Consider the following 27,733-nt stretch of genomic DNA (forward strand, 5'->3'; position numbering starts at 1 on the left):
GTGATGGTTCAAAGGTGAGGTACTTGCGATTGACTCTTACTTCAATTGTTGCGCGTGTTTAAGGAAAAATACTTAAGGAATTGCATTCACATACACAGTAGAATTTAAATTCCTGTCCTAATCAAGAAAACTATTCAGTTTGTCTCATCGCTATATATATATATATATGTAGGCTAAAGAAGCCTACTTTAACCCACTTTTACTTCCGCCAATCTACTTCGGTATAAGGGATAGAGTGAAAAACTTATCTTCCTTACGAGTATCTTCCTTCACTAGACCAACATTGGTGCTAAATCTAATGCTTACGTCAAACAAATTCCCAACTATGAAATGTATGCTTACCTTGTAGGATAACCAGTTCGCTGTATTTGCTTACACTCTCCGTATTAGCTTTGATTATGGAAGGAAGGATCCATAATCAATTGCATTAGTTCTTCAAATGTATGAATAGCCTTTATGGAAAGTTCATACAGTATTGTTTTCCTTTTGCTTTCCAATCTCAGTTCGCTAAATCTCCTCTTTTTATAGTCCAATTCATAGACCTACTAAACCCTCGATGGTTTTCTGAAATAAAAGATTACACTGTGTGTCTGGTGCATTGCTTTGTGATTTCATTTGAAATCGTTATGGGTTTACTGAGCTCGATTGTTTTTTCAAATTGTAGTTAGTTACAGAGCTTTGCCGAGGAAGATCAAATATCTTTCAAACGACTTTTAACATTCATTCAGTTTGTATAAACGGCAAAGCCTGATTTAATAAAAATTGAATTACAAAAAGTACTTGTTCCGCCGGGACTCAAACGCGGCTCTTTAACTTAGTATGTATAAAACAAAGAATTTTGGGAATGATCTTACAAGATTATGTGTCGGACGTCTCAATTTATTTGTTTTTATACTCTATGGTCTCGCTATAATCCCGATTGAAAAGTTCATTGGTCACACAAAGCCAAAAGACTCCAACGGGATTCTGGTAGTCATATATGGGATTGATAGTTATAAATTTAATATGTTGGGTCGTAAGAAAGAGTAAACAATATTTTTTTTTAATCATGATTTTCTTATTCATGTGCCATTGCAGTTTTAATGTGCAATTGTTTCGCCTTTTGTTTCCAAAACGTAATTTGTTGTAGGACCAGCTTGGTGTTGTGGAGAACAAATCCGTCAGGAACTCCATAGTTGGGCGGATTGGCTTTAGGGTCGTAACCAAGTTTAAACAACATCGGGGCAATTTTGTCCATATCATCCACAACATCCTGAGGATAGAACCCGACCCACTTGTCCAGAGGCTCGGTGTTGATTGGTTTGATGATTTGGTCAGAAGATTTCTCCAGCCTGTAAAGATATTTAGAGATTAGTATAGTCCATTTCCTCTCGAGTTCTAGCATCTAAACCGATTCTCTATATTTTATTGCATTATTTGTTAAATATCATTGCGAACTAACCAATGTCTCCAGTGTGGCAAACGGACTTGAGTGTGGTAATCTTTTTCTTAAAAATACGATACGAATAATTAGTTAATAATAACAAACTCCTAAAATTGAAAAATGGATTTCTATATGTACTAATTTCAGCAACAATATGTTTTATAATTTAATGTAAATTTTATAAAAAATTTAACAAATGGTAAGTATAAATTTTTAGTACTATAATTTCAATACTTATTAAAAAACCATACATTATTACAACAATGGCCGATAATGAATATAATTGTTTAATGGATATTATAAGAATATGAATAATAGTTGTTATATGAGTTAAAATTTAATGAGATAGGTTAAACTAGTGTGCACTGTCTGTCTAGCTACACCACATGTATTTATAATAATTGTATATAACTTAGTAATCACTTTGGATGAATTTTGGGAAAAGATATGGAAAAGAGAAATATATAAATGCAATAGGGGTTTGTCATTAAAATCTACGTGTATTAATGTAACCCAAATGGCTGTAGATTGTTAATAGTTAGGTTGTTTAAAGATAATGTACCAGTAGAAGAAGTTAAATTAAATTGGACAAGAACAATTCAGTTATTGACGAAATCACTAAAGTAACGACTAGGCTAATCAGTCTTCTTGGTCAAAACTGTTAGAGGCTCAGAGAAATGAATTGCAGGCAATACTATATCAATGATATTCAGTTCACGTCCATCAAAAATCGTAACATCCATGCAAATCTAACCTGGATCCTCTAGAATCATCGTTGGAAATTTAGACATTTTACGAGGTTAAACATAACGGATACGTATTCTAGAAACTCTTAGATGAGGTATGTAAAAGGTGAACCCTTTAGCTGCTCTTTGGTGAATTAGAGGATGTATGAGAATATTTGAGAAGAGTCCAAGAATTCCGTAGATTTCGGCATAGTATATATATATATATATATATATATATTATATATATATATATATATATATATATAATATAATTTTGAGTTTTTACGAGTTTAAACGGGTTTAATATAAAGGTTTCAAACATCTTAAGGGCTCAATTTCAGAGTTTCGTCCATACACCTTCATGAAAATGCACCGTTATACTCTTCACTAATTATACTGGACAATTCAATGTCATATCCCAAGAATATACCACTTAATCGTTAGACTGTTCATAAAAAGTCTTATGTTGCTTTTAAAGCGTCTCTCTTACACAAAGGGATTTTAGGACGATACTTTTTTTAATCAAAACCTTCAACGTGTTCAGTAATTTCGGTTTCTGTAAAAAATAGAATATTGCAAATTATAAAATCTTATATTGATGTAACAAATTCTGAATGTATAATGGATTTTGAGATTTATCTCTCCTTACTCTAGTATTAGGCACAAATTGAGCTATAAACGCTACGGTCTTCTTGGTCTCTTACCAATAGTTCCATTATATAACAGTTAAGTAACTTTCTATTCCCTTACCTAGACAATGATATGCCCCCAGACTTGTTAATTTGACTCTCATGATGGAGCACCTTCTCGTTCCAAGGCACTTCGAGAAATTCCAATACCTCTTTCATCCAGTGGGCTGGATGCAACACCAGCTGCTCGTAGTGGACCATCATACAGCGACTGGGACCTATCGATTGGCACTGATTGTACATGTGGCCTACTGCCCTGTTCCACTCCTCCAGGGAGGCGCGAAGGTTGTGGAAATCTAATCCGCTTACTGTCACCTGTTAAACATACCTGTACTGTTGAGCCTGTCTGGGATATCATTGATGTAACTTCACTTTGGTACCTCAATCGGCGGCCTAAAGGCCACGTTGAGATGTTGGGTTTGTAACATATTCTACAAATTGACAGGATAAAATGATTTTGGACGTTTGATATGGTTATGGTTACAAAAGGTATAACACAACGTTTCGAGGATTGGAATCTATCCTCTTCGTCAGGTGGGGGAGGTATTAGTAAAATACCAAATAAAGAATAGAAAGAAGAAAAGAAGGGAAAGAAAAGGATTCAAACATAGCCAAAAGCTGTTTGAAGTATAGTCCAGGTGTTGTCACTGCAGAGAATGCAAGTCCCGAGTAGGAGAAACACAATCACACCGGCACGGATGAAAGTGGGATACTAACATGAACATCAACATCAGCCCTTTCTTTGTGCACCCACAAGTTGGTCTAAGATCCGATTAAAGTATTACTTACGAAGACTTTTAGATAACTTAGAAGAAGTAAAAGTGGAAGCATAGAATATGCCTCTCAGTGTTGAAGGTTTGAGTGCAAAAAGCCCAACGTGACTACTTCTTTTAGTGTAAACTCTTCTTCTTTATGGCGAATTCCAATTTTGTAAATGGTACGCAACTTCCTTCTCTTAATTATTCATTTTGAAGAACCGCTCCAAAAGCTATTGTTGCAATGCTCTATGAGCCTCCATTCCGTAATAAATGGACAGAAACGATTGTATCAATAACAAGTTATAAATAACGTATTTTTGTTGCAGAGTATTCATATATTTAATGGTGTTATAATTACTCATACTGGTACTGTTGATTACATGGTTTCTTAAACAGATTTCGATTACCTCAAGCTAGGATGGTATTCAGCTTCGTGAATTGCACCTATAACATACTATTTAACCTAATATTAAATTATGACAATAGTTGAAGTCCAATTCCAATTCAATATATAGGAGGAACATTATCGGTTATCACTGCGTTGGCTATTGCTTTCTTTATTGAAATTTAAATTAGCCTGTTGGTGTTTATAAAAATGCAATGAACATTAAAAGTTTGTTGACAGGTAATTTACTCTTCCGATCATATGTTAGTTTGGTTATTTATACACACTTGTGACAGAAACGGTCAAATAAAAAAAATAATTGAATCGTAAAATGTAAGGGCTCTGTGGTGTACTGGTAGCATACTCGTCCGGCAAAAGAGAGATCCGTGTTCAAGTACTGTTGTCAAGATTGTTGTCTTCAATCTTTATTCAAATTATATATATTAGTATGTACATGTAATTTATTTGGATTTATTTGTGGATACTGAATTTAAATGTAAAAACCTTAACAATTTTTTATGTCTAATATTGTTGGTATCTGGCTAACAGGACCATAGTTAAAGTTCAATTTGCGTTGTAGGTATTCTAAACGAAAATATAGTATAAAACCTGTTTGTTCAGAGGAATGAAGGCAATATTGAACATTTATAGTTACATTTCTTTTTATAGCAGAATACGTGGATGCTCTTCCATCCCGTACCATGAAGATCATCTTGGCCCTGGGGAAGATTCGGCAAAGATACTTGGCATAGTTAATGATGAAAGGATCCTTGTCACAAAGTCGAGGTGCCGGCTCCCCATGGTGCACCATGATGTCCAGAAGGAACGTGGCCGTTGCTCTGTTCAGGATCTGCAACAGGAAGAGTACATTTAAGCGTAAATGCAGTCCGAACAAAAACAAAATGAAAAACTTAATATAAATTATAGCAATTGATCTACTCAACAGATTTGCCAATAGTTGGTTTATTGAACTATCTAACGCCTTTAGTACGAGGCATATCAATAGAAACCTGGGTTGTGGCGTGATTTTGCCAGCGGTAATTAAAGAATAGCTAGTGATGGGATAATCGATTAAATTCAACAATCGAGTGATCGTTACTGTTTATCTTTACTTCTCATCTAGCTTCCTATATTATTTACTTCACTTTCAAATTACCATGTGTTTACACTACAACACAAAATGTAAGCAAATAGAGTAATAATATAAAAACATGTAGAACAATTGGACGCCGATAACAAAACGAATGAAACAACCGGAACGAAACGAGACGTCATCGAGTCGTCTTATATTGAGAATCAGCTGATACGACAATGTGGCAACGCCGAATGGGGAGGGGGAAGTGGGTTGTGGTAACTGCCCATACGGCCAGGCTTGCTATGTTGTGTCTAGTAGTACAATAATACGTGTTATTTTGCGCTCTGAATAGACAGAATTTCATTAAGAATGATCACTAGTTAGGGGGTAGATACTATTGTGTGTGTGTGTGCGCGTGCGTGTGTCAAATCAATCAAATCGTTTAATTGCAGTTGACAATATACATTGCATAGCAAACGTCAATTTTCATGTCTAAATTTTTTCCATTCATCCCACATCAAGGCCACATTTAAACTTACAACATTCAAACATTCACTCCCCATTCATTCCATGCCAATTACGCCCACTTTCGGCGCTGGAGTCAGTTTCCTCATCGCGTGGTCTCCCAGTTGAATGCCAGAAACTCATCAACACTGTAGAAAGCGTTTGACGCCAGGCAGAGTTTGATACGAGTTTTTAAACACCTTGGGCGTTGAGGCATTTTTAATTTTGTTTGGCAATCTGTTTATAAAATGAACACCTGCCTGCGAAGGCAAATGTTCATAAACCACCGTTCTGTGCATTCCCGAACGGTAGTTATCTCTGCCTCTTGTCTCATATTCATGTATGTCTCGTCCTCTGGTTAAGGCACATTTAGACAAACAATATAAGGTTGTTTCTAAGATGTAGAGACATGGCAAAGTTAACAGTTGCAAATTTTTAAACGCTGTCCTGCACGACTCTCTGAAGTTTAAATTAGCGATAATGCGAATTGCTTTTTTTTGTAATTTGAAAACTCTCATAAAATGGTTGTTTGCACAGGCTCCCCACAAAACGATTCCATACGAAAGGTGGGGATAAATTAGCCCGTAGTACGCCGTAATCAGTACCTGACTTGGGCAGTATTTTGCCAAAGATCTTAAGACATAAACTCCTGAGGATAATTTGGCACAAACATAATCAATGTGATTTTTCCATGTCAACCCTCGATCAAGGTGTATTCCAAGGAACTTTGAAGAATAGACTTCTTCCAATAATGTATCTGCAACCATAACAGCAGGACCTCTTTCAATATCTATAGAGCGCATTGAAAAGTTTAGGAAATTTGATTTTGATGAGTTTATTTGAAGATTGAGGCTATTGAAATGTTGGACACAATTTTTAAGGTCAACAAAGGTCTGTATTTCTAAATTTTGTTTTGTACCTCCTCTAAAACAGAGAGTCGTGTCATCTGCGTACTGCACAAGCTTTCCATGCAGTAGTGATGATTCAATGTCATTAACATATATCAGGAAAAGAATTGGACTGAGTATTGATCCCTGGGGAACTCCATATCTCAGTGCAGTAGGTTTTGAAATTTGATTCGAAATTTGGACGACCTGTGTTCTATGGTTTAGGAATGAAGTAATCCATAAAAGTGGCACGCCTCGAATGCCGTGGGATTCTAATTTGTCAAGCAGTGTTTTGTGGTCAACACAGTCAAATGCTTTTGAAAGGTCAATAAATACACTTAATGTGTGATTATGACCTTCAATTCCCTCTACAACCATATCGACAAGATTCACTATAGCGTCAATTGTCGACTTTCCCTTTCTGAAACCAAATTGGTCGTCTGAAAGTTGGTTGTGTTTGTTTAAAAAATTTAGCATTCTTGACAAAAAAAAAGTTTTTTTTCGAATATTTTGCTCAATACAGGCAAAATAGAGACAGGCCGATAGTTATTTACTGAATTGGGGTTATCTTTCTTATGAATTGGATGCACTTTTGCCAATTTTAGGAGAGAGGGAAAGACTCCTGTTAGAAACGATAGATTAACTAATTTGGTCAGTGGCTTCACTATATGCTTTGAGCATTTTTTTATGAGCCACATTGACATAAAATTAATGTCATTAGACTTTTTGTTTGGAAGTTGTTGAATTATTTGATTAATCTCTTCCTCAAACACAGGAGCCAGCACCAATGAGGTTGCTGGGCTCTGTCTACGCCTGGGGTTTCCTTGTGGAAGTGATGAACGAGGATCTCGCCCACCAGCAACAGATGCAAAAAAATCTATTAAACTCGCTAGCGACCTCTGAGGCATCACTCACAAGTCTATCCCCTATTTGGACTTTTATTTGATTATATTCGCGACTTTTGTTGTTTATAATGTCCCAGACAGTTTTGGAAATATTTTTGGAAAAAAGAATTAATTTAGAAACATCATATGCTTTCGCAGCAATGATTACTTTCCTATAAGTTCTTTTGTAAACTCGAAAAAAGGCTTTAAATTGTTCGTTGGTCGTGGTTCTATTGATTTCTGAAAAAAACTTAAGTTTTTCCCTTGAAACAATGATGCCTTTTGTAATCCAAGTATTTTGCGTCTTTTTTGTACCGATTTTAACTGTTTTAGTAGGACAACAGGTGTTGAAATGGAAATTTAAATATTCATTAAAAGTTTTAAACTGCTGTTCTACCGGTTGTATCGAATTTAGAAAATCCCATTTTTCTTTAGAAAGGGAGGCGTTGAGGAGAGCAATATTTCCAGGCCTTGTGTCTCTTATTGTTTTGGGAATTTTCGGTTCTTTTTTGAATAGTTTACCTCTGATAATAGCCTCTTGGCCATAGTGGTCAGAGATTGCTGTATTGACCACAGTCACTGCGACATCAGAGATATTAGTAATAATGTTGTCTATAGCCGATTGAGTATTAGTGGTTACTCTCGTTGGAGATTTCACCAACAGTTCAAGATCAAATGATCTTAGCAAATCGACTAAACGCTTGGTAGATGGGTGATTGTTGTTTAGTGCATCAACATTAAAATCACCCATCAGAATGTAATATTTTTTGTTTACCCAGGTCCGTAAGTAAAGCTTCTAAACTATAAAAGAAAAACGTCTTCGTTTCCTCCAGGAGACCTGTATATGCCTACGACGACTAATTTTGATTTGTTTGTTTCAAGTTTGACCCCGACTGCTTCAAAATGTTTTTCAGACGTTTCTTTGATTGTAAAGTTTGTGAAGATACAATTTTGTTTTAAGAAAATGTGTGTGTGTGTGTGTGTGTGTGTGTGTGTGTGTGTGTGTGTGTGTGTGTGTGTGTGTGTGTGTGTGTGTGTGTGTGTGTGTGTGTGTGTGTGTGTGTGTGTGTGTGTGTGTGTGTGTGTGTGTAATGTGGACGAGGTACTATAGTCTTATTGAGAGAATATATTCGGAGATATGGATGATTAAACTTGTTAACAAAGATTGCGTTTTCTAATCATTTCTACGCATAAAAGAATGTTGACATAATAACAGATGTTTTAACTGCGAATTGTGTGTTCACAATTCAAAAATTGATACAGAAAAGAAGATGTAATTTCTGTTAAATTATTTACATCATATTTGTGTGTATGTGAAATATAATTCTAAAAAATACAAGTCAACATTTTTATAAGCTATGCAGGATTTCCTCTTACAATGATATGCAACACAATATGGTTAACATTACCTTGATTTTGATAAAAAATTATTTTTAAGAGCCTGCATTCAGCGTTTATCGTCTACAATGCCGCAGATGCTAGATTGGGTTTTTAGCGCACGTGCAAGTAGATTCATAGTCTATTTCATATAGTATACAAGTTTTTGTTGAACTAGTCATTACAGTGGCACTGAATATCAGCTGATCTATACCAGTATACAATACCTTCTGTGCTATCGAATGCCAAATCATGATACAAACTGTTTTCTCTAATTGTTAGCTCTAGGCTATAATAGGCTGCGAGAAATCCCATGTTGCTTCAATGTACCATTTGATTTTTGACGTAAAAGTCTGATAAGGTTACAAACTAAATACTGAAAGAAAATTCTCACAGTTGGAAAATATTGGCTATCTGGGGATTTCGTCAATACAATTCCAAATCTTCTATGGTCTAGTCATCAGAAGATACGCTACACTAAGAGTTGATGCTATGGAATCTGCAATATGGGCAGAATATTTTCATTTAGGTTTGTCTGATGATAAACCTCAATATTGGTTGTATCCTAAATACAATATTACTTGGTGTAAGTATCAAAAATCAGATTCGAATCAAAACTATAAGCGCCCTCTCGCGTAACACGAAATAAGAACCAGAAAAAATTGGACTTAAGTTTTGAATTTCATTAACCTAGAACATTAAATAATATGTACAAGATAAATGCTTACATGACTAGATATGTCTGGGCTTGAATTTAGGTACTTTCTCAAGGGATGTTCCGAAACCGAACTCAAAATAATCTGACGTCGGAAAAGTTGGACGATTTGGGACGTGATCTGAGGTTGGGAAAGTACCGATCGGAAATACGTCTGGTCCTTCGGCATCACCCTGCACATTTAGCAAAAAATAGAAGAACATCCCTCGAGATAATACCAAAATTCAGTTCACGTGAACTCTTATAAAGGTTGTCTTTAACTTTGACGCTACTGATAATATGTGTTTGATAACCTAATCTAAATCTACGTACATCTCGTAATAAAAGTAGTATATAGGGATAGAGTGGCCTCATCGCCGACATCGTTTAATTTTGGGAGGCAGAAAAAGAACCGATCGTCATAATAACATGTAATTTTCACAGCAAGTCAAACAAAGTCTGTTATTCCTAATAATGCACTATTTGAGGTCACGGTAAGAAAATCTCTTCCAAAAAAGTGGCCTCCGGATAATACAAAAGAACCGGAGATCCCTGATTAGTGTAAAATGAGGATGGTGGGGAAGATTTTACAAAGTGATGGACTTTTTCAGACGATATCCTTATCGCTACCTGTCCATCAGCCGAGCATTGCCACTGTTCCGAGTTAGCGAAAAAGACAGGAGGTCTCGGAAGCGCGCCCCTCCCAAACTCGGAGCAAATCATAAAAAAAAAAACAATCACATGCCACTAGTGGGAAGAGACAAAAACGAGACAAGATTTCGAGTACAAGAAATATAATTAGTAGGTGGCAAACATTTCCATGCAAAATACAATTATGCAGCACCACGGTGCACCGCGTAACTTAAAAACTAAATAACAACAATAAATATAATTCCAATAATGACAATAACATAATAAATAAATAATATAATAATAACACAATAAATAGAAATTTGGTCTATAAATAACATATATCAGGTACGGCGGTGGTAAATATAAAATTTTTAACAGGTAAATTTTTTATGAACTGAGGGGAGGAAAAAGGTTGTAGAATTTCTAGGCCCACTATTTTTGAAAAGTAATTTTGTTTCAAGTTTGTAGCCGAAATTAAAAAAAATATATTTAAAGCCAATTTTCGAAGGAGGCGGGGGCTTAGTTGCCTCCACGAATCCGAATTAAAGATGAAATCCTCCCCTTCAGGTCATGTAACTAACTAAATAAATACTGGCTAGGTACTGGCCCTTTTAATTTTTTTTTTATATTTTATTTTTTTAAATTTTTAATTTTTTTTTTCCGAACAGTAGCACCCCAGTCCTCGCAAGTTCAGTATAAGAAGTAAAAAAAAACATTTTTAATCCAACCTTGTTACAGAAGAAATGAATGGGAGCACTACACTCCGGTTGGATGCCGATCCAATAGCGCTGGCAGGGCGCGGGCATTCAATTTTTCAGTTGTTCGGGCAGACTCGCCGCACCAGTCCCGCTGACGGCACTCACGGGGACCCTGCCGAAAGTCGGTGAATTAGCCAGCCATGTGGAACGGGACGAGCAGAGAACAGACAGCAACGCAGTAGCTTCTCCGAACGTGTCTGACCGCTCCGAACAGTAGCCAGAGCCAGTGCCGGTGCCGATGAACAGCTGGTCGGTAAACTAGTCAAGGTCAACCAGCTGACCTCAACCAGGCAGAAAATCAATACTCTGACGGAGTGACTCCCCCACCGACTGACAAGAGTGGCCGAGGTGGGAAAATAATAGACAAAAATAAATTGTCCAAACTGAGCCCCGGCTCAACCTCCCCCACTAAAAAGGGTGCAACCCCAAACAAAACCTCTCCCCCACTGAAAGAAGAACCAACAAGCTCTGGCACAGGAAACGGGAAGTCGAGAACCCTAACAGGAAACGAAGTCCTGAGCAGGAGGCAGACAAAACACGATCCTCCTGAAATTTTGAGAGGCGCCTCTCTTGGAGAAAGAAGAAAACAGAAAGAGAGTAAAACGACACCACAGGGAAAACCAGGGGTGATCAGTCCCCGGACACCCCCGCAGCCGCACCAGTATCCAGAGCATGACCAGAGGTGGCACCACGGAAGGCCTTCAGATGAGAAACGTGGGCCTTCCGCCACAACCTCCCCGATACGGGATCAACCAACTCAGCAGTAACTGGGGAGAGAAAACGAAGAATCCGGTGAGGACCTGTCCACCGATAGCAAAGTTTGGCTGCCCGTTTATCCACGGCCGAACTGACCGGATGGGCCTTACAAAAGACAAGATCCCCCACCTGGAAGGGGTTAGCAATACGTCCCTTATTGAATTTTCTCCTCACCCTTTCCCTAGACTGTAGGAGCTTAACCCTGACTGCTTCCCAAGTGTCACTCACATTGGGAGTACCAGGCACTGGTAGAAGACTATCCAGACTCCAGAGATTAGACAAGGGATCAGAAGGAGGACGACTAAACATGACCTGGAAAGGCGTGGAATCATGACTTTCGTGAAGAGCAGAATTGAAGGCTAACTGAAGCCAGCTCAGTTTTCATCCCAGGTAGTTTGTTTCTCAGCGTGATAAGCGATGAGGGCGGCTCTGAGATTGCGGTTGAACCGCTCAGCATGAGAAGGCTGGGGGTAGTAAGGAGATGTCGTAACATGTTTGATTCCATGCCCAAAACAGAAGCGATGAAACTCCCTCGACACGAATTGTGTGCCGTTGTCTGAGACGAAGGTGGCGGGCACTCCAAAATTCTGTAGAAGGCGGGACTTGAGTGCCTTGACGGTGAGCGACGCCGTGGCACTCCTAAGAGGAATCAACCAGCAAAACTTAGAGAAAGCATCCACAGCGACAAGCAGGGAGGTGTTCCCTGACTTGCTACGGGGAAAGGGTCCCACATAGTCAATGAATACTTTTTCAAGAGGCCGCTCCGCCACCTCGGAGGAAAGAAGTCCTAATTTGGTATTTTGTGCTGGTTTACTGACAGCAGAGGACACCCTTGGACAAGAAGTAAGGAGAGTGGGCTTCTCCCTCCTGGAGCTCACTAATGATGTTTGACAACTCGGGGTCTTGAAGTTGGTGAGAGCCAAAACTCTCAAAGGCAGCAGGGAAATCCAACATCACAGTCCCACACAACGGTGCTTGAGAATCAACAGGATCGCTGGGTAGATGATACATTCTAGAAAGAGCATCGGCGACGACGTTTTGGGTGCCGCGAATGTGCTGCACCCTGAATTTAAAGGCCGCAATTTTGACAACCCAGCGACCAATCTTCCCGAGTTGTCGAGGATGGGCCAATAGCCAGGAAAGAGCCTGATTGTCAGTTTCCAGCAGAAATTCGGAATGCTCTAGGAACCTCCGAAACTTATCCATGCCGAAAACGACCGCCAAACACTCCAGCTCATAAATAGAAGATTTCTTTTCCTGAAGGGTCAAAGTCCTAGATGCAAAAGCTATAGGTTGCCGAGCACCGTCGAATTCTTGAGAAAGCACAGCTCCTACAGCACAGGATGAGGAGTCAGTCTGCAAGATGAAGGGCCTACTAAAGTCCGGTATTCGCAGCACAGGAGGTTGGATAATGGCCTCCCTAAGCAGTTGAAAAGCACGTTCTTGATCTTCACCCCAAACGAACTTTGCGTCTTTCCTTCTTAAGGTGTTCAGAGGGGCCGCCACCTCGGCAAAGTCAGGAATAAACCTACGGTAGAAATTAACCATGCCGATGAATCTGGCAACACCCTTGGCATCCTTCGGAGGAGGGAAATCCCGAATGCCTTGGGTCCTGGCAGGGTCTATAGATACACCCCTAGACGACACGAGGTGACCGAGAAACGATATTTCAGACTTGGCGTAAGACACCTTCTCCGGATTGACTGTAAGGCCAGCCCTACCCAACCTAACCAAGACCTCCTCAAGATGTTTAACGTGTTCCGTGAAAGACTCACTGTAGACCAGAAGGTCATCAAGATAATTAAAGACATATCTGAACTTCACATCGTGGAAGATGGAGTCAAGCAACCTAGTTAACGTTTGGGCCCCCACAGCTAGCCCCATAGGCACAGATCGGTACTGATACAAATTCCACGGAACACAGAAGGCCGTGAGAGGACGTGATTCCTTCTTCAACGGAATCTGATGATATGCTTGGTTCAAATCAAATATAGTGAAAAATTTGGCCTTACCGAACCAATCAAAAGCAGAATGGAGATCGGGGAGAGGCACTGAGTCTATTTCAATTTTGGCATTAAGTTTTCTTAGGTCAACCACCATACGATGTTTTCCATTAGGCTTTGGAACCAAGAACGCTGGACTGGCATACGATGAGTTTGAGGGCTCAATAACTCCTTGATCCAAGAGATCCTTGATGATACCACGCATAACCTCCATCTTTGGAGGAGCCAACTTGTATGGGTGGGAGCGTACTGGCTGAGTGTCAGTCAGACGAATTTCATATTCAATAAGATGGGTAGAACCGAGCTTGGGTGTGAGGACCTCCGGAAATCTTGAGCAAAGCTCACGGAGAACCCCAGCTTGCTCCTCATCCAAGTGACCGAACGGGTCCCCAGGGGCAGAACCTTCCTCACACTCCACCTCACCAACCTGCGGTGTCGATTTGAATTTATCAGAAAAGGGGACTGACACTCGCCGATTGAATTTGAAATAAGACTGGCCCGCCTGAAGATCCAGCACCAAACCAGTCTTTTGAATAAAATCCGCCCCCAAAATACAGTCCATGCTCAGGTCCTAGGCCACAAGGAAGCTCCACACCCATGAAAAACATTCAACCTTAAACTTGATTGAAGCCTTCCTCGAAATTGGAAGAGGGGAATTAGAAGCAGTCCAGCAAGTTAAAGAAGACTCCTCGGTGTGCTTCACCAAACCTAACCTTGAAATGGCTTCAAAAAGACGGGAAGAGATGAGGCTACAGGCTGACCCGGAATCAACTAGGGCCTTATGCACTGAGTCTCCCACTAAGATATTGATATAAGGGCACACCGAAGATGCTGTCCTAAGCCGTAGGTTTCCCTTTTCTGCTAGGCTCGTAGTGTCCAAACTATTAATCAAATTTTCGCAAAGGTACTATTTTTTTGAAATTTTTTCTTAGACCTCGGGGGAACTTCAGATAAAACCCCCCTTTGATCTAGTTTTTTTGGACCAGTGCGATATCTCCTAGGACACTCCCGACGAGTATGACCTCGTTCACCACAGGCATAGCAGATGGGTGGATGAAGCCCACCAGAGTGATGTGGCCCATCCACGGGATTCTGTACGGCCGTGACAGCCCTGGAGGGCTGGATGGAACGATGATTGTTCCTCTCCGCCCTCTGCCGGTCAGCAAACTGCACGCTGCGCGAAGCAATGCACAGACGGTCCAGTTCAGAAAAGGTGGAAGGGCGACCAGCAAAAACTAGACGGGACCTCTCTTCAGGATTGAGACCCTCAAGAATGGTGGTGACCACAGTACTTTCGGGGATATTGAGCCTTAACACCCTATCAGTGTCCCTCACCTCGGCCACAAACTTAGCCAAACTCTCTCCGTTGCCCTGAGGCCTAAAGAATTTCTCCACACGGAGACGTTCCCTCAACTGACCAGGAACAAAGAAACCCAATGCCTCCCTATGAAAATCATCCAGGGTACCACCCCTCTGGAGAACTCGAACCAGACAGTCACCCAAAGGTGGCCTACAAAACGGAGAGATGACATGCAGGAAGCTCGCTCCCTGAAGACCAGGCAAGTCATGCAGTCGCAGGATCTCAGAAAGAAACCGCAGCAAGGCTTCAGTATCTAGACCATCCACCGTTGGTAGTCGCTGCAGCAACGGGGTAAGTGGGTTCGGAAGCTTGTGATACTGAACAAAGGATCCCGTCACCACAGTCCCCAGTCCCCCAGATCCAGCAGGCATTTGGGTCGCAGGCCCCCGGGCCCCGTCCACACCAGACACCCCCGACGCCACGCCCACATCAAAATCAGCAACAACTGACCCAGGGATCCGGCATTCACCCTTAACAGCCGCAGCAGAGTCAATCGCAGACAAAGTTTTTTCAGGAGCCTTTGCCCCCTCGTCCCTCTCGAGTACAGTCAGCAGGCCGTCAACCAAGGTGACGCGTTCCTCCAACCACTCCTTATCACCAGAACTGGTAAGCTTGGCTCTAAGTAGCGACAGCCTCATATGTAGATGGGTAAGCCGGGACAAATACCTAGCCCTCTCTCGGCCAGTAGGCGGCGACTCCAACCAGTCCTCCTGACTATTCTCAAACGTCTCCAACTTAGCCTCCAAAATAGGCCTCTGCTTCTGGAACGTCAAATCTCTAGGCCAGGTCGTGTCCAGTTCCATATTATCACGCAGTTGCTTCCGCATGGACTCGCAGTCGGAACCCGGAGTAAGCCCACGAGCCAACAACTCAAAATGGAGATTCTCCTTCAACAAGTATTCAGGCACCAGAGAGACAGACATGATAAATAAATAAATGACACAGACTAACAAGTAACACACACTGACTCGAAGTCAACGACTAACAAAGCAATAACTAAGGCGACAAGTGAATAACTTAGTGAGACAACACTCTCAGCAGGGTCCCCAGAATTCCTGCCGTCCACGAAACACGGCAGCGAAACCAAAATACCGCAACAAAACACTACGCCGTACCAGAACAAAACCAGAAAAAAAAACACGAAGACAAGATATAACAAAAACACACAAGTAACAATAATCAGAGAATAAATAAGTTCACACACTTCCTGTAAATCAGCGAAAAATAGCTCAGCGAGACGGCACAGGCGCAGGAAGTCAACTAACAACTTCAACTCGTGCCTCTCACCACCAGTGGCAAAACAAAAACCCCGGGCCCGTAGAGGGTAAAAACACGTAACCACGCTCTGATACCATTTTGTTCCGAGTTAGCGAAAAAGACAGGAGGTCTCGGAAGCGCGCCCCTCCCAAACTCGGAGCAAATCATAAAAAAAAAACAATCACATGCCACTAGTGGGAAGAGACAAAAACGAGACAAGATTTCGAGTACAAGAAATATAATTAGTAGGTGGCAAACATTTCCATGCAAAATACAATTATGCAGCACCACGGTGCACCGCGTAACTTAAAAACTAAATAACAACAATAAATATAATTCCAATAATGACAATAACATAATAAATAAATAATATAATAATAACACAATAAATAGAAATTTGGTCTATAAATAACATATATCAGGTACGGCGGTGGTAAATATAAAATTTTTAACAGGTAAATTTTTTATGAACTGAGGGGAGGAAAAAGGTTGTAGAATTTCTAGGCCCACTATTTTTGAAAAGTAATTTTGTTTCAAGTTTGTAGCCGAAATTTAAAAAAATATATTTAAAGCCAATTTTCGAAGGAGGCGGGGGCTTAGTTGCCTCCACGAATCCGAATTAAAGATGAAATCCTCCCCTTCAGGTCATGTAACTAACTAAATAAATACTGGCTAGGTACTGCCCTTTTAATTTTTTTTTTATATTTTATTTTTTTAAATTTTAAATTTTTTTTTTCCGAACAGTAGCACCCCAGTCCTCGCAAGTTCAGTATAAGAAGTAAAAAAAAACATTTTTAATCCAACCTTGTTACAGAAGAAATGAATGGGAGCACTACACTCCGGTTGGATGCCGATCCAATAGCGCTGGCAGGGCGCGGGCATTCAATTTTTCAGTTGTTCGGGCAGACTCGCCGCACCAGTCCCGCTGACGGCACTCACGGGGACCCTGCCGAAAGTCGGTGAATTAGCCAGCCATGTGGAACGGGACGAGCAGAGAACAGACAGCAACGCAGTAGCTTCTCCGAACGTGTCTGACCGCTCCGAACAGTAGCCAGAGCCAGTGCCGGTGCCGATGAACAGCTGGTCGGTAAACTAGTCAAGGTCAACCAGCTGACCTCAACCAGGCAGAAAATCAATACTCTGACGGAGTGACTCCCCCACCGACTGACAAGAGTGGCCGAGGTGGGAAAATAATAGACAAAAATAAATTGTCCAAACTGAGCCCCGGCTCACCACTCTACTAGTTGGATTGTCCACATTATGCGAGTAGAAGCTCAAGTTCTTTGGCAAACCAAGGAGATTGTAGATAGTGGATTGTGGAAAGAGTAAGAACGTACAGGGACATTTTGTTGCTATGGTGATTGCCAGTACTAATTACTCTAAAGAGAAGTTTCCACGTACACATAGTATCAAAACACATTCATTCATCCAGACCTAGATCTAATATATATACAACCGCATGTGTAACTGACTGACTGACTGACTCACGTATACTAATTCTAACCTACTTCCAGATGAGTTAGAGACTTGAAATTTGGTACACAGATAGCTTTCCACGTGTAACCACCAGGAAAATCCCGAAAAGTGAGAATTTTTTCATTTTCAACCCCTCAAAAAAATTCCCAAAAAATCGCGCATTCTTCACCCCTGCAGGCATTTTTTGTAAGCCCGATAGCGGGCGAACCGTTGGAGCTAGCTCGGATCTGACGGAAAATTCATAGTCAGGAATGAAGTGAACTACAAAAAAGGTCTAATGACTTTTTGCTCTATCTTCCATGGTTAAGCGACAAAACGCTCGAACATTTGAAATTCCAGAGATTTTTTCGATAAAAATAATGTTTCAAGCCCGATAGCGGCCGAACCGTTGGTCGTAGCTCAAATCTGATTGACCCATCAAATTAGCAAATTGCGCGATCTACAGAAAAGGTCCAGTAATCTTTTGCCCTATCTCGATTGGTTTGGCCGAAAAACGTGATTATGTACAATTTTGTTGTAACTTTTACGCGAAACTTTTGTTTTTGGGGTCGATAGCGGCGAAACCATTGGTCGGAGGTCAAAATAAGACTAACGTTTTATTTAGGAAATAAGATGACCTACAAAAAAGGTCCAGTGACTTTTTACTATATTTCCCTTAGTTTGACCGCAAAACGCGATTAAGTGAAAATATTGGACATTTTCGCCTAAAAATTTACATTCCGGGCTTGATAGCGGCTAAACGGTTGGTCGTAACTCAAAACAAATTTTAAACGGGATTTAGGAAATCACGTGATCTACAGAAAAGGTTCAGTGACTTCGGGAGTTGGCTGAGCGTTAGCTAAGCGTCAATAGTAGATAGGGACAGAGGAATATTTATTATGTTCACAGACACAATACCCTCTAAAAAAGGCCCAAGTGTGTCATTAACCCCCGGTAATATTAACCCCCCCCCCGGGGATTTCCTGGTATGACCTGATAACCTCCTGTACATTCAACCCCCTGATGTGTTAACCCCCCTGGTAACATTAAACCACCCCAGGGAATTTCCTGCCATGACCTCATGTCCGAATTTTACCAGTCACCAAATCTCTTAACCCCCCCCCCTGGGAAGATCCTGGTATGACCAGATAACCCCCTGGAGACTTATCCCCCGGTAACGTTAACCCCCCCTGGGAATTTGTTCATATGACCAGACAATATCCTGACGAAATTAAACCCCCTCTTGTCTTAACCTCCTTAACATTAATTACCCACCCAGGGAATTTCTCGCCTTGACTAGATAGTCTCCTGGTGATATTAAACCCCCTGTTCGACTTAAAATACTGCCTTGAGGTCGGTTTTTATTATGTTTATACTAAACAATTCAAGATAGCTGACCCGTGCAGACTTTTCTCCCGAGCTCATTTCTGGCTAAACCATAGGTCGTAGATCAGATCTGAGGGCACAATTAAATTTCCAACAAGAAAGGTCCAGTCACTTTTTGTCGTATCTCTAACGGTTTAACCGCAAAATGCCCTCAAAGTCAAAAGTTTTTACGAATCCGGAAAAAAAATCTATGAAAAAGGTCAATTTTTAAATCCCTTGTCATTTACTTAATGTCCGGACTTAACCAGTCACCGAATTCCGCTTATCCCCGAATTTGCAAGCGTTTACTTTGGGGGCCTGGGGGCGTAGCCCCCAGCGAGCCGAAGGCGAGTCATGATATACAAGTAATGCGAATACATTATATCACATGAATATATCGTAGACATATGCCACTCACTTCAAGAGTGATTCCTGCCTCTTTCATCAGCGCCAACTCCTCTTTGCGTAAGAAGATTTCTCTGAACTGCAGCAGTCTTGGGATAACTCTAGTTTCTGGACCGCACCTAAATGCCACAAACAAGGCCCAGGCCTATTATCTTTGTCAATGTAAAACAATTACACGAAGCCAGCATGGAGAAGAAGAGGTGAATACTTTTGGTACATAATACATTATTTTATTTAGTAAATACTTGTTTTATTCATCTTATTGGCGACTCCATTTTGGGACTTAATAAATATTTACATCATAAATCATACTTCTAGTTTGCGCTGTTCAGTTTGTTTTCGAAAGCGTATATTGGAATCCCCTTTCGATCGTAAAGGTAATTCGAACACAAAATCAAACAAACATAATTTAAGTAATAATGTATAACTATATGATACAGATGATATAGTTGTTGAAGTTATTTTTAGGCCAAATATATCTAGGTAAAATATACTGAGTTTTAGTAGGTAAAAACAACCTTTCAAATATGAGAAGCTTACCGAAACGCTAAATAAATGTTAATTAGAATTTTAACTAAAGCTAGTCCACCTTAAAAGCTTTTCTATTATATATCAATTTTGATATGGTGTTTCATAATATTCTATCATTTTACCGACACACAATCTCAACAATCTTATTATCTGTCAAGTTTTCCACAGTCTAAAAGGAAATAAAAAAAAACTGATTTAATGGCGGTTTAATCAGAAGTTCGATCAGAAGACAAATCAAAGTCGCCCATCCAAAAAACCCTATTGTCTGCTGCTAAACGAGGCCAGCTGGCCTCAGGCCAAACAATTGAAAGTGTTTTTCCTGGCAAACTGGGCCTCTATGTTGACAGACGCGCAATGGCACTAAAAGTCCTCAGTTAGACAGTATTACTAGAACAGGCGCGCGCGTGCGTGTGTGTGTGTGTGTGTGTGTGTGTGTGTGTGTGTGTGTGTGTGTGTGTGTGAGCGCTGCACACATGTAAAGGAGTGTCCAACAAAAAACAACTCAAGCGATGAGAATAGAACAGAAGAACGAGACTAATGCACTCTTAAGAGACCCTTGTTCTTTTGTTTACCCGCTCGATGTGATGCTTGGAATAGAATGTCAAACTGAGCCGTATTCGCGAGGATTCGCTCAAAGGATTACGACTCCACTGACAGCACTTCACCCCTTCTCAGGCCGCTTTATTCTGTTCCTCGCCTCCTATTGTCTTTAATGACACTATTGCTTTCTCTAAGGAGATCGGTACGATTTCGCCAAATATAATGGCTGCATGACTTAAGGCTAAAGTAGCATACTGTAACATTCATACAATAGGAAGAATCTATAAGTGCAAATTATTCTGGCCCAAAAAGATGTTGATTATACTAAACATCCTTTCGTTCTATCAGTGAGACGTTTTGATTTAGGTGATTGGAAGTTAAAAATATAAAAAGTAAGAGAAAATGAAGATTAGCAAATTTTCTAATAACTATTACACGTGTATCTGGTATGCATTTGGAAAGGATATGCTATGGTGGCAGTGTTATTGAGCAGGAAATCACTTATGGAATCGCCGGTAAAATTTATCGCCAAATAAGGTTTATCAAAACAGTTCCCAAGAATTTTATACAGCTTAGTTTGGTTTGACTTGTACAACTGACTGTGAGTAAAAAACTGTATTGAGCTCTGGTAGTTGGTTAGGCTACATGGACATAGAAGTTTGCCTGCCAAAAGTGAATCACAAATTTCAAAAATCAGCTGTACATTTAATTGTATTGGTTGTTTCTCAACTGACGGACAGGTTACTAGATTTATCTGGTTGGTTTATTTTGCGTGTTTTCATTTACTCAGTTGTTGACTCATGCCGCCTGTAAAACGAAGGATCAATTTGAGTTGAAGAATTAAAAATGCTACAAGTCAAGATAATTTTCAATCTAATCAGACACTCATTAATGCGTCAATCGAGCCGTTCTCAGCTTCGATATTCCAATTTTGACTATAGTGCCTACCAGTGCGTTGATATTGGATCTATAAAGTCGGCTTGTCCACATTGCAAGTCATTGGAAAACGAAAGTGAAGCCGCTGGATTGTGTTGTGCACATGTCAAAGTGAAGTTGGTACCATTGGTTCGACCAGAGCCAACATACCGAATGATTTTAGGAACAACGGATTCTATGCATTTTCTTACAGATGTCCAAAAACATAACAACTGCTTCCAAATGGCTTAATTTGTGGCATACATGTTGTTCGGGACTATTTCAAGGTAACATATAACAAAACACACGTCTCACCCGCTTTATTTAATTTGTTTCATAGCTTTTGTAACCGAAATAATGAATCTGTATGTTAATTTATATATGCAACGCACGTATGTAACCGAGCAGGTTCACTGTTGTTAGTATCAGATGGTGACTAAGAATTCCTGCAAAATGATTTCATGGCCAGTTCAACACAATTGGTCTGCTTTATGAAAGTAATAAATCAGTGAAAAAGTCTATGATGTAACATTGCAGACTATCTTGTATCAACAAAATCAGTTGTTCAAAAGTGCACTAGATCTCATGCAACCTGAAATGCAGAAAATAGTAATCAGTGCTGGTAAAAATCCGGTGGACCAACATGCAACGTTTCAACGCATCAACAATATTGATGAAAATGCGGAAGCCCGTGATAATGTTTTGTATCAGTCACAGTAACCGATCATATTTTGGCAAGGGGAAGATGGTTCTTACTTACCATCAAGATGATAAATTTAATACACCAACAGGTAATCAAAAATTTAGTTCACCAATTAAGATTTTGTAAAGTTTCGAGCCTTCGGACCTTATGAAGCATTGTTGAGATTGAGTCTGTTGGGTGGGCAGATAGACCAACCAGATGTCTTCCTTCACCTGGCAGGCAGTAAAAGCTTCTACTGAAGATGTTCACTTCCTGAATATTACGTATTTTACAGATTGATCGGGTCTAAGGCCTCGTGACAATAACCCCAAATAATCTTTGTTTAATTTTAATTGATGCGGCATTGATCAGTAATGCTGCAAGTTACTGTCACTAGGTGGGCTGCCCACGCGAGATGCTATCACTATCTAGCAGTAAAAGTTGAAATTAAATGTGGATTCTTTTATTTCTATAGCAACAGACCTAAGTACCCCTAAATTCACACCATTGTCGGCCGGGACTCGTGGCGTAGTCCTGTAATCCAGCTACTTGGAGGTCACTTTGACAGGTCCCCACTGTCCCCTGGGTTAGTCCTCAGGTCTCTGACGTCACACCCACGACCGCTAGGCTGTGGAGGTCGACGTGGACCTATAGGGAATAGTTGGCGTAGGACTATGAAGATTACATAGACCTATACATACTATAGAGAGTAGTTGTAACAGGCCTATGAAGATAGCATAGACCTGTAACTACTACAGGGTGTAGGAAGGAGTACTGGAAAGTACACGTGGGTGTGACGGAGGGGTCTGGGGCAAGCTCAGGGGACTCTGGGGCCCCTGCAAGTGCTGGAGGAAGGATTCCGGGCAAGGGCTGGTTTTTTTGCACCTCTTTTTTGTGTTTATAATTTCCTTACACAAGGGTGGTTTTTGTTAGCACTTACAAATAATCCAAACTAGTAGGCCTATGTTGATTATAAAATTATATACTTTTGCAATAATTATAAATATCAAGAAACATAAAATATTTTTTATAAAATAACTCCTTACCCCAAGAGCATTTATTAAATTATTTGAACATGTTCCAGTTGATGGAGTTTATAGTATTTTGTATTTACATTAATCTATAAACGTATTAATCAATATAATTTTATATCGAAGGAATATAAGAAATTTAATTCCAAAAAACATTTAATATTGTTGAGAATTTCGATATTCCCAATATCATGATATTAATAACTACTCTAGCGTGCAGTAAAGAAGGCCGTTGAGGGCGTGGCCTGTATGGTCCGCCTCTTAGCCTCATCCAACCAGAGATCTGCGGCGCGGCGTTGCCAAATTGTGCTCCCGTCGCGCCGGAAAGACACAGAGCTTGACTAACTCAGTGATGTTCTCAATCTTTAACCTTGGCGCTCCGAAAAAATATAAGAGTTGCTTATAATCAGATGCTACATTAACGAGTTACACGAAAGACCTACGTTAAATAAATTCCCGCTGTTTCCGTACGAGTATATCCGAAATGAAGGTAATTAATTGACCACTCTAATTTTTATACAAAAAGGGCCCTTAATTTTTGTAATATTTTTCATCTTGTATTTCCATACTAAAGCTGTATATAAAACTAAAATTAAATGTTCAAATTTGTTTATTTTATACATTTTGATATAAATGTTTTAACTTTTCACCAATTATGTCTATATTTATGGCCTATAAATATTGTTTTGCAATTAATTTTAAACAAACTAGTACATACATAACCACTTTGTCTAATATTTATGAATTTAGTTCTTATTTGTTATAATAATGGCAAAAGTACAAATTTGACAATATAGCCTAGTAGTACATTTGGTGAGAGATCATTATAAATTTATATTTTATGTTGTTTAATAGTAATAAGCATTAAACGTGCAAAGCGTAGAGGAAATATTTTTGGGAAACGTAACTGTTAAATATTAAATAAACTATATTTTAATTAAATGATGTTAAGGTAAATAAATAGTCGAAACATGAGCTCCGGTATTGTTATTGCGCTCGGCCTTATTTTATAAGACGATTACAATCCGCAAATTATCAGATATATTTACAAATGTGGAGTATCAGATTAAAAAATATATATTATTAAAACCACTTATATAAAAAATGTAAAATTTATTTAAAACTTTTATTTTTCCTTCGTTGAAGCCATAGGTGATATAACAATGTTAGGCTAGCGTACACTGATGTCACCCTAAACATCTTATCAAACTGGGCTAACTTGTGAACTTGTTAAGTACTACAATAAACAAAACTTAGTATGGCGATATCAGTTATGAAATTAATACGGTAATTATTGCATTTACTCACACTGTTGATATCCTAGTTTATTCTTATCAAAAATGTAAAAGGTAGCCATCTAGAAAACTTATGTCGTATATGTCGTCTATTTAAAATTGGCATTGCTTTGAGGTGAGATGAACAATTATTGTCTTATTATGATTAAGAGTAGGATTAGGATCCTCAACAGTTACTGCAATTTGTAACCTATATAATCATAGAATTTGATGTACTAATTAAAACATTATTTTATTTATTGTTACAAAATTACTGTACGTGACATCTATTTTACACTGGAAAATAAATACTTGCTGGTAGTCATTTTGCAGAGAATAGTCTTTTATGAATATAGACATTTTTACATTTTGAAAATCGGTTGAATAATTTGATCTGAATTTATGGTATTTCCGCTGTGCGTCGGCACTGCCACGTTTCGAAATCGTCGAGGATACAATCCTTGAAACGCTGTGTTATGCCTTTTATAACCTATAGCAATGTCAAATGCCCGAAATCCTGGTATCCTTTCAATTTAGTATTACTGACATATACCAAGAACGTAGCCAGAAAAAAATGGGGGAGGGGGATTTAGGCAACTGATATTTTCTCGTAGTGGACAGAGAGTAAGATCCCATTTTGTTCCTTAAAAGTTTCTTGGCCCGTTTCTCTGTTGAGAGCGATCTTTCAGCAGTACATGTCAGTAATACTGAATTATTTAAGTAATAATAATCGTTTCCTAAAAAAAGTAATGGAAACACATTGAAAATTTGGGGGTCCTGACCCCTTGAACCCCCAAGGACCTACGTCCTTGACATGGCCTACTGAAAAATCGTTCTCAACATTGAAACATGTCAGGAACTTTTCAAGGAACAAAATGGGGAATGAGCGATTGACTACACTTGCCTTCCTTTCTGTCCACTAAGGAAAAATAAAGCTGTTTCTCCAGAGAAAGTACTAGATACGATGGCTGAGAAGTCAAGAAGAATTTTACTTTTGTAAAATCTCTTTTACATATTATTAATACTCAATGTGGATTTGTATACTATGCGCTGTGTTTAGCAGACGATAAAATCATATTTTTTGTAATTAAATTACTGCGTAAGTCCAATCATATTTAATTATTAATCCTGCACAGCCTCCTAAAGCAGTACCACAACAGTTATGAATATAAATCGTCAATGCAGCCTATTCATAGACGTAAAAACATTGTGCACTATTTGTTCACCTAAACGGTGAACAAATAGTGCACGCAAATAGTGCAAAACGCTTCTTAAATTTGAAATTTTCAAAAATTTGATTTTTTTCTGGAAGTTTCCCCAATTTAGTCTTGACGCCCCCCCCTCCCAAAATTGTGTCCTGGCTACGTGCTTGCTGGTACGTATTTAGCATCAACGTGAAAAACCGCAATCAAAAGCATCTCCACGAACTCCGTCCAAGATCGCAGTATAAGGGCCAAAAATAAGTCCGAGACCTTCCTTTTACATAACAAAATATTATAGAATGAGGTAGAATGAGTGATCAACAGTAAAGAGCTACTGTAAGTTCTATTTTTAATTTTTTGCCTGAATAATCGATATGCAATAGCGTGTATTGCTCTTGTGTATGTATAAATGTTCTTGCTCTCAGATTACTGTGAACATACGAACGCTATAATTACCTGATGTCGGGATGGGCGTCCAACATCGCCCGCATCAGGGTGGTCCCAGACCGAGGATACCCCCCGATGAAGATCAGCGGGGACATCTGGTTGTATTTGTACTTGACAGGTCCGAATCCAGCTTCCATCTCCATTCCCTGCAACATCGAGGACACTCCTGTTGTACACAAAAATGTAAGTTTAGTAGTGGAGTCTTTCCAGTACAATTAAGATTTGCAATTGTAATACCAGTTTTCAAAAGTGGGTCTAGATTTAAAAGCAGCAATTATCGTCCGATTTCCTTACTTTCATGCTTCTCGAAGATCTTTGAGAAACGAATGGAACATAAATTGTTATAAAGTGTTTTGTGTGGTTCCAATATTGGTAATTTGATCATCAATTAGTAGTACTCGTCAATTATTTATACACTGATATAACATTAACTACAATTAGTATTAGTACGTTATTATGACGTAAAATTGACGATTGCATAATAAGCTAAAATGTAAAACACCCGTGCGTAAAATTACGTGACTGCATTCTTCGGGGGTTTCAGCGTTCCGTAAGATCACGGGATCTACACTAAAAGTGTTAAAACTTGGTATTGAAGTTTGATTCTTCCTTTTTGTAACCACTTTGTATACATTTTTTCGCATTAATTTTGTTTAGAAATACGGTACTTTTTTCTAGCTGAAGAAAACGTAAATAATTTAAACTAGTAACAGTATAGAATTAAAATTATAGTATGCAGAACTTACCTCTTTCCCTCTCCATTTCTCTATGTGTAGGCTATAAAGCAAGACAGAGGGTAGGTATCTACATACTATAGTGCATTATTCAGTAATTATAGTATATTCTATTGTATATGGTACTAATATTTATGTTGGTTTAATATTGTTTCCTTAATTACACTTACAATTTCAGAGATGTCAGATGTTTCTAACTCGTAGTTGAAAAACAGCAGGAGAAGTAGTAATCCAAAGAAAACCAGGAAACAGACCTTGTAAATACTGCAATGAGGGAAAATCCTCTGAAAAGGCTAAAAGAAAATAAATAATTAGCAGTTATTCAAATCTGTTGTTAGGATTGATTACTAATATTTCAATGTTATGGTTTTTATTATAACATATTAAGAGTGCGGTACTGCCCCTACAACTTTTCATAGTTAGTGGAAGGTATTTCCTTGTGTCCAGGCTAGCAAGTTCCTTTAACGCAAAGGGAGTTTCACCAACTATATAAAATTACTGACTTCTCTCACATTACAGCGGATCAAGTCTACAAGGGACTAACCTTCATGGATTCTTTCACTCAAACATCATCTATTAAAACACATGAAAAATATTATGAGCCTACATTTGGTATGTAAATTAAGGTTGTGTTATGTCAAGTAATGGGTTTGAATCATTGATTAATGAACCAACAAGGTTTTACAAATAGGGCAAAGTCATGTCTGGATCATATGTATGCCAAATTGAGAAACACTTGTATAAAGAATGTTGATTCAGTTGTTCTGCAAACAAGCATAACAGATCACTGCATGACTGCAGTTTGCCTAGGAATGAGACAAGTTGGTTTAGATGGTGAGTCCGATAACAGCAGGTTGGAGTCCAGTATTGTTGACTATGCAATGTTGAACCTTAGACTTGGTTGTCAAGACTGGTCTACTGTATTTCTGAGTCAGGATGCCTCTCAAGCTTTTGATATTTTTTATAGCAATCTACAAAGGC

The 27,733-nt window shown here is 39.2% G+C and overlaps 1 protein-coding gene across 1 annotated transcript in view; it reads right to left on the reverse strand.

Annotated features, from left to right (window-relative positions):
* Positions 1–1,024: 1,024 nt before the first annotated feature.
* LOC124367346 (protein-tyrosine sulfotransferase-like) overlaps positions 1,025–27,733 on the reverse strand; it is a 30,253-nt gene continuing 3,544 nt past the window's right edge. Inside the window, exons 2-7 of the mRNA XM_046824091.1 lie at positions 26,923–27,045; positions 26,028–26,164; positions 19,410–19,515; positions 4,639–4,833; positions 2,902–3,155; positions 1,025–1,331 (exon numbers count right to left, since the gene is read on the reverse strand). Coding sequence (XP_046680047.1) covers positions 1,058–1,331; positions 2,902–3,155; positions 4,639–4,833; positions 19,410–19,515; positions 26,028–26,164; positions 26,923–27,045 — 1,089 coding nt within the window. The 3' untranslated portion in view covers positions 1,025–1,057. The remainder of the gene's footprint in view (positions 1,332–2,901; positions 3,156–4,638; positions 4,834–19,409; positions 19,516–26,027; positions 26,165–26,922; positions 27,046–27,733) is intronic.

Source organism: Homalodisca vitripennis, chromosome 8, assembly GCF_021130785.1.
Source record: "Homalodisca vitripennis isolate AUS2020 chromosome 8, UT_GWSS_2.1, whole genome shotgun sequence".
Lineage (NCBI taxonomy): Eukaryota > Metazoa > Arthropoda > Insecta > Hemiptera > Cicadellidae > Homalodisca > Homalodisca vitripennis.